At 42.0% G+C, this 18,860-nt stretch overlaps 1 protein-coding gene across 1 annotated transcript in view; it reads right to left on the bottom strand.

The window, feature by feature from the left end:
• The window catches only part of LOC107107107 (triadin-like), a 181,568-nt gene that overhangs the window by 130,277 nt on the left and 32,431 nt on the right, over nucleotides 1-18,860 (bottom strand). Inside the window, exon 10 of the mRNA XM_015407344.1 lies at nucleotides 2,010-2,054. Within this exon, the coding sequence (XP_015262830.1) occupies nucleotides 2,010-2,054 (45 nt within the window). The remainder of the gene's footprint in view (nucleotides 1-2,009; nucleotides 2,055-18,860) is intronic.

Genomic DNA, 18,860 nt, shown 5'->3' with positions numbered 1-18,860 from the left:
GGGGCAGGGCCATGGCCATACAAGGGAAAACTCTATGGTTTTCCCTTGTATGGCCGTGGCCCCGCCCCCAGTGTGCCTGGTGTCCTCCCGTCACTTCCGGGTGATGTGTGTGCGGTGCACACACGCTTTGCGCACGCATGCACAACACACTGGCCTGGAGCCCCCCGCTCCCGGCAAAGATAGACTTGGCAACCCTACACTGGATAGCCTCCAACCCTCTGCTGGCATTCTGGCTTCATAATTGCTTTTTAAAGCAATAATTATATATAATCCCCCTTTAAAACCCTTTAAGTGGCTTTTCTTGTAGAAATCTACTTACCTTGCTGGGAACCCAGAATGCTACAGCACTGCCCCCAAAGTGATAACATCACTTCCAGGTCATGCTTTAAGTTGCCTTCTTCACACCAGGAATGCTGATTGCACCCCCCCCCCCATAAGTCCCCACCTCCCCAATCTCCCACGTAGTTCCAAGTAGAGTTATGCATGCTAAATAAGGATGTGAACATATGGTGAACAAGGATTCAGGAGAGTGGGACATCAAGTAGGCCATGGAGAAAGCCTAGGTTTTTCCTGAACCTCTGTAGGAACTCTATGTACTGCTTCTAAAGTTGTAGTGGGCTGCAGCAAAAGTCTCTGCCTTCCTTATTACTCCCTGCCTTCCTAACCTCTAAAATCCCTGCACAGGTACTTCTGGGAGTTCTTTGGCTACTTCCCTCCTCAACATACCTAACGCTGAAAAAAAGAGCAACATTTGAATCCAATGGCACCTTTAAGACCAACAAAATTTTATTCAAGGTATAAGCTTTTGGGTGCAAGTGTCTACCTACATTGAGAAACAGGCCAATATTGAAATATAATTGGCTAATCTACAACATTTTCAATAAATGTAGATGTTGGACAAGAGCCCATTCTTTTTCTAGAACAAATCAAAACATATTTTTAAAAGCTGTTTGGAGTATGTAATAGTAGGTTGTACTTGCTATTTTATGAAATGGTGTGAGTATATCAACACACTTTAGCAAGTCTCTGAGTGTGTGTGTGGGGGTGTCCTGCTCAGTGTGAGGGAGTCCAATGGTCTCAGAATGTCAGGCAAGAGAGCTGGTAAGGCACTCTGAGCCATTTTGCTTGCTCTTTACTGCCCTCATCCTGTAAGGTGAAGAGCGAGGAGCTGATGTTTTCCCACTAGCTAGCTCTCAGCCCCTTGTGAAGGCAGCTCTGTACCTATACAGACTTTCAGTCTTCCAGGAAGTTCCTCCCCCAAGGGTGCAGATGGGGGTGGCTGCTTCCCAGCAGGTCACAGCTCACCATGTCCCCTCGTTGCTCCTGCTCAGCTGTCTGGCAGACAGCAGGGGCAGGTTATTGTTGCATCATCCTGAAAGGTAGCCATCCTTCCCCACTCCCACAACTGCTGCCAGTCATGGCTGTGGGGTTTCCACTCCCCAACAAAGTCCTTCTCTGCATTTCCTAGTTCCTGGCATGTTTGAAAAGTTTTCTGATGGTTAAGAAATTACCTCTCCACCCTCATTTATAGGCAACACTGCTGTACAAGTATTGCTCACTAGAAGATCTAAAGACTTTAACTAAGCTCACATATGCACACAACAGCCATTTAATGTATTTAAAATAAAGGAAATTAGGTCCCAGATGGAGAACTTGATCACTGTTCAATGAAGAAATGCACAGATCATGTTATTTAAGTGACAGTCTCAGAATATTGTGCCAAACCAAGAAACAGTGCCCACTGTTACAATTCCTCACAAAAATGAACTGCAACCATTGGAATAATGGTAAATCTGCTCTCCTCCTTGGCTAATCCTAGCTACTAAGATTCAAGTCTTCTTCTTTCTATAAAGCCCCACTATTTCATTTGTATATCCTCATCCAAGATTCTATTTGCTGGTCATGTTAGAGGATGGCTAAATATTAAGATCGGGCTTTTTAATATATTTAAATAGAGATATTTCTTCTGTGTAATCCAAATGAAGGAAGAAAATCATACACAAATTTACCTTCTTTCTTTTCAGCTGGAGAAGAAGCCTTTTTTCTTACTGGTTCTGAAAAAGAAGTATTGTACTGCTGTAATTTAGCCACCACATATTTTGACAAACATGATCTAAATATATTTTTATCTGTGTTAACACTGTATATGTATCTCACGTATCTTTTAGTTCTTTCTGGCATAAGCAGCTCTACTTTACCTCAGGCCTTGATCAACAAAATTTTGAAGTAGACTAGCAAGAATACAGTTGCTGCAATTAATGACGTTGAAACTACGTAAGGCTGTTAAAAAAGCCCCCTTTGCACCTTTCATAGAACTAAATCCCTATGTGGCTTATAATAAGACATTATGTACCATGCTAACTTTTCCACAGATCTTGTGCCAGAACAAATTTAAAATTTAGTATATGCAATGACTTCACAATCACAAACCTTGTCTAAAAACATTTCACAAGGTATATATTAAAAGGCCAAACCAAGTATGATGGTATCCTTGTGGCTGCCACTAGGATGACAACATAATTTTCAAGTGATGCTGCAAGGGCTTGATCCTGATCAGGCCCACAGCATGGCACTCTGGTTTTCCCCATGCACTTTTAAAAGTGTCAAAACAGCAATGGGAAGGTTCCCACTGTTTTTGGTACTTGATAAGGCGCACTGGGGGCAAGAGCACCATAGCCTCGGGGCATTTTTAAATCACTCTGAAATGGAGGCAGCATCCCCATAGAGGCCACAAAGACACTGGTCATGTCTAATTTGGCATTTAGAATGACTACAGACCAGCTGTTGCTAAGCATTTATAGATGGTCAGAAATTCAGGTAACTAATACAGGCACTCAAATCGCTATGCTAATTGTCCTAGCTGAAAACATGAGCAAAAGGTCTGCACAACTTTCAAATGTTTTTATAAGAACAAAATGTTTGCTTCTATTCCTTTTCTCAGTCTGCAGCATTGTATGTAGGGCTGCCAAGTCCTCCCGGGGGACGAACCCCCCCCCGCCCCAGAGGCCTGTTCACCGACGCCGGGGAATCGGGCCCCGGGGGGAAACCCCGCCCCAGCGTGCACGTCACAGGGAAGTGACGTTATGATGCCAGGTATGCTGGGGGCGGGGCCACAGCCATACAAGGGAAAACTCTATGGTTTTCCTTTGTATGGTCGTGGCCCCGCCCCCAGCATGCCTGGCATCATGACATCACTTTCCTGTGATGTGCATGTGGTGTGCGCGCGCTTTGCGCGTGCATGCACGCGCCAGGATCCGCACAGGAGTCCCCCGCCGGCAAGGTAGGTGCCACTTGGCAACCCTAATTGTAAGTGGTCCAGGGATACAAACAAAACATGTGCCCCTGTGGCTAGCAAGCAGCACTAGAGAAGAAGAACCAAACAGTAATACTTTTATAGAGTCAAAGTGAGTCCCATGTTACTCAGTGGTGCTTACTCCCAGGAAAATGTCCATAGCACTTCTCTGATGAGCACTTTGGAGACACACCTATTAGAACAATGCTCTTTGTCGCAACATGTTTAGCTCTATGACTGTTAGTTACATTATCTAGTGATTACTCTTTTCCTGTTCTCCCATTCCCTATGACCTCTAGGGACCCTAAACCATACATCCATGCAGTAGAATAACCAATAGATCCCCAAAGAAATTAATATTACTAAGTAGGGTTGCCCTGAAAGAAGTGATAGCTTTGTAGGATGACCTCTGTGCCATTCCAACCCCATTGAACTCCCCCCCCCACAACTCCACCTTTCCCAGGCATTGCCCCCAAATCTCCAGGGATTTCTCAGGATGCAATTAGCAATCCTGTTACCAAATATCATTATTTCCCCTATTCAAATTCAGTTTAATAAGACCATTAACAAAAATGTATTTACATCCTTGATGTGTTAATATTCAAATGCACATCCCTAATCAGAATGTGGACTAGTCCATTTCACAAGTTCTGTAACTCCCAGGGAATTTTAATTACTTTATTGTAAAACATTGGTATATTAATACACTCATCATTTTAACACTATTGTGTGTGTGCGTGTGCACGTGCGTGCATTTGTTTTGTGTGCTTGTCTGGAAGTCATGGTGACTTCTGATGACCCCTAATGGGGGCGTGGATATTTTTCAGAGAGGTGGCTTATGTAGCCTGCCTCTGCATCCCAGCTCTGGTATTCCTTGGAGATCTCCATTACAAGTACTTGCCAGAGTCGGTCCTGCTTAGCTTCTGAGATCTGATGAGATCAAGCTTGCCTGGGCTATCCAGTTCAGGGCATCATTTTAACACTCTTAAGGTAACAAGCTGCACTTTTTCTACATCAGCAGATGAAATAGTCTTGCTGAAGTTTATAGCTGAGTGCATACACACATGCAGCTGTGGCCCAGTGTATCTACAAGTATTCAACACTGTTTCTCTCTGTTCATTGCCCTGCGATTTTAAAAAATGCTCAGGTGAGTTCTGCTTGACTTCTAAACAACCGACCTTTTAAAAGTTTCTTTAAACTTAGGAACTGACTGCCTGGACAAACAAGTTTTCCCCTGGCTGGGAGATGAAACAGTGCAGTGTCTAAGCAAATGGGCTGTGAGCTGGACAATCTCATGTACAATCTACAAAAGAACCTCCTCAGGAAAGCTCCTCCATTAGCATGTTCATAGCCTGGGGGAACTCCTACAAGATAATGACTCAGCCCTACCCCACCTTCTTGAGTAGATATAAATTACCTGGCTACCATTTTTCTTCTCACCTTGACACAGAGAGGACTCCATCTTTCTGTGTTATACCTCTGAGGATGCCAGTCAGGTTCTATAATGCCAAGACCATGGCCAAACAACCCAGAAAATCTACAGCAACTAAAGCCTTTGACAGCAAATCTCATGTCTGCTGTGAATCCTCTCTCTCTCTCAGTTCACAATTGCCCGTATAAAGACAATAATATTGGCCTACCTTACTGTGCACAATAATATGAAGTGCTTTGAACAATAAAAGCTCTATATGAATGCTAGTTATCATCACAGTCAGATTGAGTTGTGGGTTCTCCTCGGTTCCTGCACATGTGGTACCCAATTTGGAACAGTAACATAGCATGTATGGAGAAGGGCACCTGCAACATTTTCCCAACCTGAAATATTCCTGGGTGGCATTCTTTAGCCTGAGAGGAAAACTTACATCTATCTCAGGGAACACATGGATTTTCCCACATAGTGTCCCTTGGAACTGTTTCAGGTTGGGAAAATGGAACAGGGCCCTTTCTCCACACACATCCCCTGAGCCAAGTCATGCAGGTATGCACATAAATCTATTTGTAAGAAATAGCCAATGTGTGTCCACTTACAAAAATGAAACCAGGGACCAATACTTGAATACATGTGGGGTTACATGTTGAATGTAACATGAGAATTACTTAACTCATGTAAGAAGAAAAATCAAGAATACCTTATACTTGGATTGAACATGCATTCACTTTCGTTGAAGAACAGGGGTAGTGTCATATCTGACACAGGGTAGAGACCACAGACCCAACCTGGTACTCCATAATAAGGGTTTTCTACCCCACTTTTCTCTATCTTACAGTGGTTTACAATTGCCTTCCCATCGTCTCCCCACAACAGGCCCCTTGTGAGGTAGGTGGGGCTGAGAGAGTTTGAGAGAACTGTGACTGGTCCAAAGTCACCCAGCAGGCTTCACACGGAGGAGTGGGGAGTCAAACCAGATGTTCATCCCCATTCTCCAGATAATCATCCCCCAGAATGCTAGGATAATGTTTTCAAATGTGTAGAAGAGGGATAGTTGCATATACACAAATCCACTTAAGTATAATTTAGAAACAAAAGGGGTATAGAGTCTATAACAGATTTTGCTCTGACTATCTGGAAGATATGGCATCTATAAAGACAGTAAGTTATACCAGATGTTTCATATGAGGGGGGGGGAGAAGATTTTGTCTCATGTTTCAGATCTGTAGTGGAAACATCGTCTATTACTAACTTACTGTAAATGAATTACTGATGATCTGGACAAAGTCTACAGTCTGGTGCTTCCTCTTATATGGGTATATAAATCCAGCATAACCACACTGACTTCAGTGCTTCCAAGAAACTAGATAAGCAGAAGGTTTCTAGATACAGTATGTCAGCCATATGTGTGAAATCATTTCCTTCATATTTGACACATTAATGGGGGCTTTTAAACCAATACATCATGCATGGATGATACTTAATGTTCCATTTGCTGCCCCTAGCAAACTGTTCAAACACGTTAAAATAGAGGAATCAGCAGGTGGTATGTATTGTCAGAAAAAAATAGCTTATCATCCAAGTACTTTAATCCACAAGAGGCTCTTCTTAGTATAGCCTCCTCTCAAATAGCAGATGTAGCAGACTTGGGGTACTTGTGTTGTATTTATATCTAGGATTGTAAAACATAGCTAGACAGCTGACAAATATCACACATCAAGAATGATCTAAAATGAAATCAAATCCATGACATCTCCAAAGCACTCTTTACAAGAATAGCAAAACAGTGATCAAAATGGAGTTAGATAGTCAGGTAAAACAGGGAGTTAGTTAGTTGATTCCAGGCCCCCGGGAGGCAAGGCTCACTGCGACCAGGGCCAGATCCTTCTTGGTGGTGGCCCCTACCTGGTGGAATGAGCTCCCAGATGAGATCAGGGCCCTGCGGGACCTTATGCAGTTCTGCAGGGCCTGCAACATGGAGCTCTTCCGCCAGGCTTTCGCATAGGGGCCGCCACTGCCACCACCACCAATGGTGTGGATAACAACGGGGCTAGGGATGGCCCCAGGAAGATCCCCTACAACACCACGTGGCACTGGTACCACCGGACTTACTTGGGACCAACTACAGGACAAGATCACCCCCAAAGAACTGACTGTTACCATCATGAGATTTATTCGGGGACCATCATGTTTTCACGGAGCACTTTATTTTTAATCTGTGTTATCTAATGGTTTTATTGCTTTTATTATGTTTTACGTGGGCTCTGCCCCTTGTAAGCCGCCCTGAGCCCACTTGCGGGGAGGGCGGGGTAAAAATGTCAAAAATAAATAAATAAATAAACAAATATGTGTATGAGTATTTCTGACAGACACTCAAACTTTTATGTGTTTATTTACTTCATTTATACCCTACCTTTGTCCCTAATGGGTAATTCAAAGTGTCTATGTTGTTGTTCTCTCCTCCATTTTACCCTAACATGGGCATCTTTAATCCAGCGTGGCATAGTGGCTAAGAGCAGTGGACTGTAATCTTGAGAACTGCTGGGAGATCTTGGGCCAGTCATAGTTCTCTCAGAATTCTCTCAAACCCACCAACCTCGCAAGGTGACTGTTGAGGGGAGAGGAAGGGAAGGTGACTGTAAGCTGCTCTGAAACTCCTGTAGAGAAAAGTAGGGTATATTAAAAAAAACAACTCTTCTAATCCAGCAAAATCCCATCTTCCAAATTTGGATCACAGCGTTATTTGCTAATAAGGAGTACTTGATTGAATCAAAGAGGTCTGGGGACTCATGCCTTCATTATGGGTTAGTTTGCCAATTTATTTCATGAAAAGGAGATCCAAATACTGAATTACATACATGATCTACGCATTCACTTTGTGCATGTATACACGGTGTCTTGTAGATTATAAATCATGTATATCTAGTGTAAAGGTCAGGGCTTTTTTTGTGGAAAAAGCCCAGCAGGAACTCATTAGCATAACAGGCCATACCCAACAGCAGGAACTCATTAGCATATTAGGACACACCCACCCCTACCTGGTGGAATGAGCTCCCAGATGAGATCAGGGCCCTGCGGGACCTTATGCAGTTCTGCAGGGCCTGCAACATGGAGCTCTTCCGCCAGGCTTTCGCATAGGGGCCGCCACTGCCACCACCACCAATGGTGTGGATAACAACGGGGCTAGGGATGGCCCCAGGAAGATCCCCTACAACACCACGTGGCACTGGTACCACCGGACTTACTTGGGACCAACTACAGGACAAGATCACCCCCAAAGAACTGACTGTTACCATCATGAGATTTATTCGGGGACCATCATGTTTTCACGGAGCACTTTATTTTTAATCTGTGTTATCTAATGGTTTTATTGCTTTTATTATGTTTTACGTGGGCTCTGCCCCTTGTAAGCCGCCCTGAGCCCACTCGCGGGGAGGGCGGGGTAAAAATGTAATAAATAAATAAATAAATATGTGTATGAGAATTTCTGACAGACACTCAAACTTTTATGTGTTTATTTACTTCATTTATACCCTACCTTTGTCCCTAATGGGTAACTCAAAGTGTCTATGTTGTTGTTCTCTCCTCCATTTTACCCTAACAACATGGGCATCTTTAATCCAGCGTGGCATAGTGGCTAAGAGCAGTGGACTGTAATCTTGAGAACTGCTGGGTGATCTTGGGCCAGTCATAGTTCTCTCAGAATTCTCTCAAACCCACCAACCTCGCAAGGTGACTGTTGAGGGGAGAGGAAGGGAAGGTGACTGTAAGCTGCTCTGAAACTCCTGTAGAGAAAAGTAGGGTATATTAAAATAACAACTCTTCTAATCCAGCAAAATCCCATCTTCCAAATTTGGATCACAGCGTTATTTGCTAATAAGGAGTACTTGATTGAATCAAAGAGGTCTGGGGACTCATGCCTTCATTATGGGTTAGTTTGCCAATTTATTTCATGAAAAGGAGATCCAAATACTGAATTACATACATGATCTACGCATTCACTTCGTGCATGTACACACTGTGTTTTGTAGATTATAAATCATATAGTTATATCTGGTGTAAAGGTCAGGGCTTTTTTTGTGGAAAAAGCCCAGCAGGAACTCATTAGCATAATAGGCCATACCCAACAGCAGGAACTCATTAGCATATTAGGACACACCCATGACAGCACAGCTCATTAGCATATTAGGACACACCCATGTTACCAGAAGTGTGGTCATCCAGCCACACCCACCTTTTGCTTCTTATTCTGTTTACCTTGTTTGTGGTCAAAACCCAGGGCTTTTTTTGGAGCAGGAACTCCTTTGCATGTTAGGCCACACACCCCTAATGTAGCCAATCCTAATGAGTTTCTGCTGTTGGGCATGGCCTATTATGCTAATCAGTTCCTGCTGGGTGTGGCCAACTTGGGAGCCAGCCGGAACTCCGTTCCTGTGCGTTCCTGCCAAAAAATAGCCCTGGTAAAGGTTATAACTAATGTATACATCAAATCAGAAGCAATACTTATTCAAATTCAGGAGCTGAGGAAACAATAATTTTATTTTTTAAAAACCCTAGAACATAATATTTAAATCTTAAAGGTAAAGGTTTCCCTTGCTCGAAAGCCAGTCGAATCCGACTCTAGGGATGCGGTGCTCATCTCCATTTCCAAGCCAAAGAGCCAGCGCTGTCCGAAGACATTTCTGTGGTCATGTGGCTGGCATGACTAAATGCCGAGGTGCACAGAACACTGTTACCTTCCCACCGAAGCGGTACCTATTTATCTACCTGCAGTTTCTTGCTTTCGAACTGCTAAGTTGTCAGGAGCTGAGGCCAGAAACGGGAGCTCACTCTGTCATGTAGCACTAGGGTCTTAAACTGACAAACTATAGACCTTTCAGTTTGCAGCTCAGCATCTTAACTTCTGAGCCACCGCAGCCCTCATTTAATGTCTTACAGGATGCTAAAAGAAACATTTTTTTTTTTAAATAATGGCAATAGCATACAGGACTTTCCTAGCTAACAGTGCCATCCTAAGTAGATGTCAGTGGACTTAGAAGGAGGTATAAAGGCTCAGGATTTCACAGCAAATTTCTCTAGTTCATCATTGGTTGTCTTCTAGCTAAAACCAGCCATTACTACTATTGAAAACAGTGAAACCTAACACAATTGGGACCAGTTTCTTATAATGGCTTCCATAGGATTAGTAATGACTAAAGGACTGTTATGTTCAAAATAATTTTTTAAAAAAGATTTCAATAAGCAGAAATAACTATATATTTTTCATCAGAAACAATAAAAGTGCTGTATCACCTTAAAGCGCAACAAATTTTATTGTGGCGAAAAAACAAACCAAAACAAAAAAACCAAAAGTCCATTTAGTTATTCTTTACATTATCACTTATTAACATGGCCCTTTCTACAGTTTAACTGACAGCATAGATTGGTTAGCCATATCAATATAGTGCCAGAATTGGATGAAAGCCTTACAGTGCCACCCTAAGCATCCTCATCAATGAGGTAAATAGGCTTAGAATGGTAGAACTCTGTTAAGGATTGCACAGTCTCATAGCATACTTCAAACAGAGATTAATAAAACACTGCTACTAAATCCCATTTTTAACCTTTGTATTTACTTACTGAAGCCTATTTTTTTAAAATCTACAGTAATAATGTTTTGCATATCAGGAACAATCCGTAGAAGCAGTGGGCCGTAAGACCTGAATAAACACATTTCAGTGACTCATTAGAATTTTGAAAGCTCCATCTACTGAATAGCAAAAGAAGAGAATGGAGCTGTAATCAAGCTGCCATTCTGTTTCCTGTGACCTCTGTGTACATAGCCTTTCCCAGTTACACCCGGCTTGGCTTCTATCATCCTGCTCCTGCTTTGGAATGCAAAAGATAACTGCTGGAGGTTGTGTGGGGGAGAAGATGCTGTAATGCTTGCCTATTGATTTTCCCAGGACTCCTGCACCTGTGTTTTGTCTGATGTTCTGCCTGGTTCTGGAGCGTTAATTCATTTATTTTCTTTATGAAAGAAACTACCCATACAGTACCACTGACCTTTGTTTTGATTTTGCAGTGATTAATACTGCTTGGCTTAGTGAATCTTAAAGAAGACTGCAAATTATTTCCAAGGACTGCCAATGGTTACAATTATGATCTAAGAAGATGCACTGATTCCTGTACTATCTTGTCTATGTGCTGTTATAGAATTGACTGTCTCCTATCTAGTGATGATTAAAAACTGCACATCTCAATGCAGTAATATGGGTCTTCTTTAAAAAAAAGTGTCACGGGTGGCTTGGGTCAGAAAGACTTAAGATTTCTGAACTGCAAGAAATTTGTTTCTGGATCCTCATTTTTTCCCAAAATTCTTCTCCATCCCTACTACTGCCATGATGTCAAGCAATTGTTTAACAAAGGAAAGCATTCATGGAGATGTTTTATTCCTTCTTGAACTGAACAAATGACCTTTCCCCAGATAATAAGGAAATGTAAGGCAGCCACTTGCAATGGGAAAGTGTCCTTAAAGTCAACAAGAGTACGTGAACTGAGGGTCTGCTCTTACATCTATAACATTTCAAAACCAAACTAAGGTTTGCATTGGCAACGGAAATTGGAAGAAGAGATCTCTGGTATTCTTTTGATCCGAGAACAAATACCTGCTGATTTTTTAAAAACGCAGTGGACTTGATTGGTTCCTGGTTGGGCTTGCAGTAGAGTCATTAAGAATTCTGTTAAAATTGTAGTGCAGCCTTTACTGTGCCTATTAACCAGCACAGAAGAAGAATATGCAATAATTATGGGTTTCAGTGTAACATATCCCAAGCTGTCTCATTAAACCTACACACATGCTTTGATCATCAAAAAAGCATTATAAGAGATGTTCTTTCTATAGCACTAGTTTAGCTCTTCAGATCCTGCTTATCACATTTTCCCTGATTGTGTGTCTGTGAACAAACAGGGGGCAGTTCAACAATCATCTGAAAAGGCTGGTTATTCGTTATGGCCTATTCAAAACACAGAAGGGGGTTAAGGGTTTCATAAGTTCAAAGAAGCCTGTGTCATTTGCATGTGAGAATTTGCCAAGATGAATGTTTGACCTACACTTCAAAACCTTCACACAATCACCGCGCTTTCATTCCCCACTCCAGAAGGGAAGTCTGAATAATAATACAACATCGATCAGCTTGTCTTAGCATGTGGTATCATACGGTATTATAATTACCCTCTTCATAGTGTTCAGCCACAAGTATTACCCCTCATTCCCTTCAAGAACATCTGCATATATCATCAAAGTGATTATTACACAGAGAACTTAACAGCTTCAGGTTCCATATAAAATGGTGCAGGCTGGCTCTACTTCAAGAAATGCTGGGAACTTCAACACCTATTGACTATGCTGGACACAAACTTAGGTAATTGTATCATTAACAATGGACCAACTTCTTCCATTTTGCCACTAACAATTTGCATTGCTTCTGCACGTCTCTGAAAAATGAGCAGTTATCAGAATCTATAATACATGAGAAACTTAAGGTAGGACATTTCATCAGAAGACAAAAAAAGGTTAGCTGTACTGATGTGCAGTGCTATCTTTAGCAGAGTTACATCCTTCTACGTTCTTTGAAGTCCATGGACTTAGAGAAAGATATAACTCTAGTTAAGACTACATTGATGGTTACTTTCACAGGGCTTAAAAAAAAAAAAGTGCCGGAACTCTCAAGAGAGAAATGACGTTTTCAATTGTATACTGAAAATTTTTTAATCATTTTAAAAAGAATTTTGTCGAAGAGGTTCCAGAAACCCATTCTGGCAGGTTCCCCCAGAAAAAAAAAAAAGCCCTGCTTATAGTAACTTATGGTCAGATGGAACTATGCCAGGGATCATTTTGTATGGATTGATACAGTTCCATAAAAAGGTAAAGGTAAAGGTTCCCTTGCTCGAAAGCCAGTCGAATCCGACTCTAGGGTTGCGGTCCTCATCTCCATTTCAAAGCCGAAGAGCCAGCGCTGTCCGAAGACGTTTCCGTGGTCATGTGACCGGCATGACTAAACACCAAGGCGCACGGAACGCTGTTACCTTCCCACAAGTGGTACCTATTTATCTACTTGCAATTTCTTGCTTTCGAACTGCTAGGTTGGCAGGAGCTGGAACTAGAGACGGGAGCTCACTCCGTCTTGCGGCACCCTGGGTCTCGAACTGCTGAACTACTAAACTACTGACCTTCCACAGCCTGCAGTTCAGCGTCTTAACCACTTGAGCCACCGCAGCTCCATCTGTTCCTTAAATTCATTGTGTGGGGTTCTTTGTTCATATGATACCACCATGACATTGGCTTGAAGGTTTTTATGGATGTCACTTTGGACATTTATTTATATGGAAAATGTGATGCAATTTTTTAAGAAAAACATTTAAATGTAGAATGATTTTACTCAAGCGTTCACCTCTCTACTTGCCTATGTGGTTGTCCATTTTATGACTCTGAAGAAATAACCTCTGACTCACAAAAGCTCATATGCTGGAGCAAATGTTGTCCATCTCTAAGGTGCTACTAGTCTTTTTTATTTTGGATGTTTAGAAATGTTGCAAATTCTGAATATTGATTTCTGTTTTATTAGTACCAGCTAGGAAGAGTCTGCTTGCATTGGTTGTTTTAAATTTTATTGTGTTTTCTTTTGTTGGCAGTATGTTTAATTAACAGTGTAATTAACAGACTCAACAATTACAACTTGCCAAAAAGCTGACGAACATGTAATAGAGAATGATGTATACAAAGCAGCTACAGTGAAAAAGTACAAAATGTAAACAATGGAGAACTGGTATGTGCTACAATGTATAAACAATGGAGAACTACTAGATAATTCTGACAACTATTAGAGCACAAATTTTGGATTAGGATTAGAGCACAAATTTTGGACATACCTCTCATACAGCACTTTAGAATCTTTAATCATACTCCTGGTAGCTTTTTGTATACAGTTTACAGCTTTCGGTATACAGTTTTGGAAGTAATCAAACAAACACCAGGTGAAAATCGTTGCAGAGAGAAATGTTTTGGATCTCACGTCTTAACACAGTACATCTGTCTGGTCTTAATCAAAATTTGGACTTGGCATGTTTTCTTTAAGTACAAGATAAACTTGATAGTGTGCTGCTCTAGAAAAAACACAGCTGGTCTGCATTAGCGAAGCTCCTTAAATCACACTCAACTCACAGCTCACTTATGAGATGCTCCTGGTCCTGCTGCAAGTCTGAAGCTATTGAAGCTGACTACATGTTGGAGATTGGTGTCCGATTTTGTATTGAATTGTTGTGAGTAGCTGCAAAAAATGCTTTTAGCAATGTTATACCTACATTGTACTTACATTGTATTTACAATGAATCACTTCTTGTATATTCCGTTAGCACAGACTGTTTCCAATGCATGTCAGTATGAGTATGAAAACCACAGCAGCTTAAAGAGGTAAGCTGTTGGTTAGATTTACACATTGACCTTGCGATTTCTTTGTATGGCTCTCCTTTTCTTAATGAGTTATGTATTTTATTATAGAACACCCTGATGAAGGATGAACTTTGAAGCATTGTTATCAAACATCCGGACACAACGTTGATTTATCTAGTAGTTCTCCATTGTTTATACATTGTAGCACATACCAGTTCTCCATTGTTTACATTTTGTACTTTTTCATTGTAGCTGCTTTGTATACATCATTCTCTATCAGATGTTCTTCAGCTTTTTGGCAAGTTGTAATTGTTGAGTCTGTTAACTACACTTGTTTTTGTCTTCTGTTATCATTATATAGTAGTGTAGTGAACATTATTGAATGCAGTGTGTTAAACCAGGGCATTTTAGAAAGGGAGGACAAAAATATTTAAACTATTTTCTCTCTCTGACATGCTAATTTTCTATGTGCAGGATTTCTTTTTTCATATGGTAGAATACACAGACATGAGCACATATGGCCTTAGTTTGACATACCATCAAGAGATTCTGCTGAGCAATTAGCCTAGCCCATAACTGTCTTACAGCCCACATTTATATGTATGACAATGCCTCACCCCCTTCTCTTTGCCAGGCCCAGCTGAATGGTGGACATGCCCTTTTAAGGGCCACCTGCCAGCTAGCTGATTGGTGGCAGGTTGTCCTTAAACAACCAACTGCCTTAGAACTGGCCTGGTGGCTCTGATCTCAGGGGAGCAGAAGGGGAGAAACTACTTCAAGGTTTCTAAAAGGCCTCTCGTGGGACTTTTGAGTAAAGGCAGAGGCCACTGGGTATGCCTTTTAAAAAGGGCCCTTCAGACATTCTAAAAAGGCTGAGGGAGGGAGCCAAGGAAGACATACCACTAGGGCTGCCAGATCTAGGCTGGGAAATACCTGAAGATTTTAAGGGTGGAGCCTGAGGAGGACCATGGGGTTTAGGGAGGGGAGGGGCTTCAATTTTCTCAGGGGAACTGATCTCTGTTGCCTGGAGATCAGCTGTAATCCCAAGAGATCTCCAGCTACCACCTGGCGGTTGTCAACCCTATATTAGAGTTAATGGAGAGGTGGTGGAATGGAGTGGTACTCAACCCTTGCATTGCTCTGTCTGAGGTCAGTAGGGTGCTTCATCCATGGCAGATCCTGGTGCATGATTACTGTCGTCTGGGGGACCCATTAAAATCAATTTCAGTGGATTGGATTATAATCTGCAACTTTCAGATATTTTTGTCAGTATTATTATTATTTTTTGCTCTTTCAGGATCTCAAGTTGGTTGCCAAATCTTTGCAGCTCATATGCAGACTTGTAGCTGTGTAATAATTAATATGTTATTGACTCAAATAAATATCTTTTCAGCCAGTCAATGATTTGGGTCACCAGGTGCATTAAAATAAAATGAACACAATGCAGCACACTCTCATGGCAGGTGGACATTAATTTCAGCTGGCAGTTTCTGTGACGAAGTATGTGTTCTGTCCCTGAAGATATAGTCTACATAGTTGATATCTGAAGAGAGAACAAAGGAAATGCTGGGGGATGCCAGGAAATGGCAAATGAGTCATGAGCAAAACTTTGTGGGCGATGGGGAAAAGGTGGGAAGAGACTGAGTTGCTAACGCTGGTGCTGGAGGCCAGTTATGGCATAAGGATGAATCACCCTACAGTCTGTGAGCTGAAACTCAGAACTGCAGTTAAAATAAAAATTATGCTATCCAGACATATAATTGACATCGGAGAACTGAAATTATTGCAAAACCCAAATCTAGATCTTTTTCTTCTCTTTTATGGTGATCATTGAGAAGACATTATCAGAATAACTCCGTAATCTCCCTTTCCCATAAAATTGCTTGCTTGGAATAGAATGATATTTAATAGGGGGAAAGCAATAACCAGAAAAATAGAAAAGCAGAAAGAAAAATAATAGATGCTTAGCCACAAGGGGTCACCCAACTTGCTTTTGTGAACAAAATTCAAAGCTATTAACATATTGAATGTTACATGAGGCAAATGTGGGCATGGGAAAACCACACAGATGAGGCTGTTAAGAAGGGATTTAAAAAAAATGTTGCTCACTCAAACCATCAGAAAGTTTTAAAATTGTCACAAGGCCTTCCTTTTTTAAAAATGTGTCTATAAAGCTGGGTAACAAAGGCCAGCTTGTGGGAGAATGGCTTGGCCTTTTCTCCTCATTTCCCATGTATCTGTGCCCTTTTGAAAGCTGCAGAGATTGGCATTTAAACATCACAGTATTGATGACAATATGCCTGCTGTCATGCCATGCAAAAAGGCAGCAGGGAAAGCAAAACCAGCCTTGTCAATGAAGCGTGTTCCTCTCTGCTACAAAGCGGTAACGGAGGCTGCTCCAGGTGGATTTGTAACTCACTAGGTGACAGTTCAGTGCTTCACTGGGGACCAGTTAGGCTTGGGCTAGAAGTACAGCTCAGCATGCAGTAAAACCATTCCTGGATTCTATCACTTTAAACTGCAGGTTGAGAACTGCAGAACTAATCCAATTTTTTTTTTTTTAAAAAAAAAACCTACTCAATGAAAATTAGGAACAGACATTATAATAAATGCTGGAAATACCAGTGTTATGCTGGTGTTCAATACAGCATCCACATGACTTATCTATGTCACATCTATATATATAAAAGAAAGTCCCCTCACTGTAAAATCAATGCCCAGGCCAAACCCCTGGACCTAGAAACAAGAAATTCAGGGAGAGCTCACCCATCATGACATAGATGCTCACTAAGAATGGATTTTTATAAATTCAACCCCTAAAGGGGTCAAAATGGATAAAATGTGCTCCCCCTATTGCAGAGAGCTAATGACAGTTGAGGAAATCAGGAATGGCCAACCACCTGTGAGGTGCAGCAGTGCTGCTGGCAAAGCCTCTCCAATAGCTTCAAACATGCCCCCCCACCTCATAAACCTGACATGCGGCTGTCTGTCAGGTGCAGCAGTGGGTGCAGGGTGCTTAAAGCCATCAGGGAGCCTGCCACATCAATAACACCTGCTGGCCCAGCCTCCCCGATGCCTTCAGGCACACTACCCCTCCTACACCCCCACCACAAGGAGATTTCTGAGAAACACAACTCCTAGGGGGGTAAAAAAGGGGCAAAATGTGTTCCCCCAATTGTTTTTCATGTGCCTGGCAGGCTGCTGCCTCCTTGCCCCCCCCCCCAAATTGGTCAACTGTGTAGCTCAGAGTTCTGAGGTAAAAACCTGCCTGCTTGCACCCACCTGCTTCTGATTGCTCAGCTGTGGATCTCAATGTTCTGAGGTAAAAACACATCCCTTTATGCCTGGCCTCAGTAGTGAGGATCTGACCAGAACCAACAGCCAGGATCTACCCTGATATTGCCAGTATTATGGAAAAGTCCATGGACAGCCTGTACAAGTGTGACAGTCTGACCCCCAAGAATGACAGAGCTACCATCATTAATGAAACTCTACTTCACTCCTTTGAAAGTGCAGAAATGGAGTACAGATCTGTGGACTCAGTGGTGCAAATGGATGACATGGTCCACTACCCTGTAGAGTTCCTCAACACCCTCAACACCCCCGGATTCCTAGCCTACAAGCTTCTCCGCAAAGTGGGGGCTCCAGTGATGCTGCTGCAGAACTTCAGCCCACCCAAACTCTGCAATGGCACCGGACTGCAAGTGAAGGCCCTGCACAGGAACATCATCAAGGCTACACTGCTCACTGGCAGTGCTTGGGGAGAGTCGGTGCTCATACCTCACATACCACTCATACCATCAGCAAAACCCGTTTGAGTTCAAGAGGCTGCAGTTTCCCTGCAAGGTCTGCTTTGCTATGACCATCAACAAGTCCCAAGGCCAGACACTTAACGTGGCAGGAACTGACTTTACAGATGACTGCTTCTCACATGGACAGTTCTATGTGGCCTGCTCCAAGCAGCATGGTGAACCTAGCACCTGAGAGCAGAACCACCAATGTGGTCTACAGAGAGGTCCTTCAGTAGAGAGGGGGGAAAGTGCATATGTCTCACCTCATTTTTTACACTACAGTCTTTTCCATTAGAATTCCTACAACAAATGTTACATTTAAAATTTCACATCTTCAGTACTACAACTGGATTTACAGAACTTAAATACTATAGCAAAACACAAATATCAGGCTAGTATAATAATATGGGAAACCAAATCTGGCCCAAAGCAGTTTCCCAGATCTGTGTACACAGGGGCACATATAAATACAGACATTCACCTTTATCTGTAACATCTGTATATTATGTGTTTGCTGCACAAAACACCGATGTGTTTCTCACAGGAAACATAATACATTAGATGGTATTAAAGTCATAGAGAAAGGTTTTAACTTCATCATCACAACCTCTCCAGCTCATTAGCACTATCAGTGTGCATCGTGCTATGATGCTATAAGATACCCTGCCCAAGGAATTATCATCACAACCTCTCCAGCTCATTAGCACCATCAGTGTGCATCATGCTATGATGCTATAAGAAGATACCCTGCCCAAGGAATGTACAATATAAAATTTCAATCGATTGCAATAGGAGGAATTGCTACTGCACAATTGCAGTATTTAATAACTTGGAGAAGCAACCTATTTAAACAATTGTATGCTGAACAAAACGGGATGTGGGGGAGAGGATTCAATTGGGATGTGTATGTATAAAAAA

Source organism: Gekko japonicus, unplaced genomic scaffold (genome assembly GCF_001447785.1).
Source record: "Gekko japonicus isolate JY-2015 unplaced genomic scaffold, Gekko_japonicus_V1.1 scaffold252, whole genome shotgun sequence".
Classification (NCBI taxonomy): Eukaryota; Metazoa; Chordata; class Lepidosauria; order Squamata; family Gekkonidae; genus Gekko; species Gekko japonicus.
The sequence above is the reverse complement of the archived record's forward strand: the minus strand, read 5'-3'. Positions and strand labels throughout refer to the sequence as shown.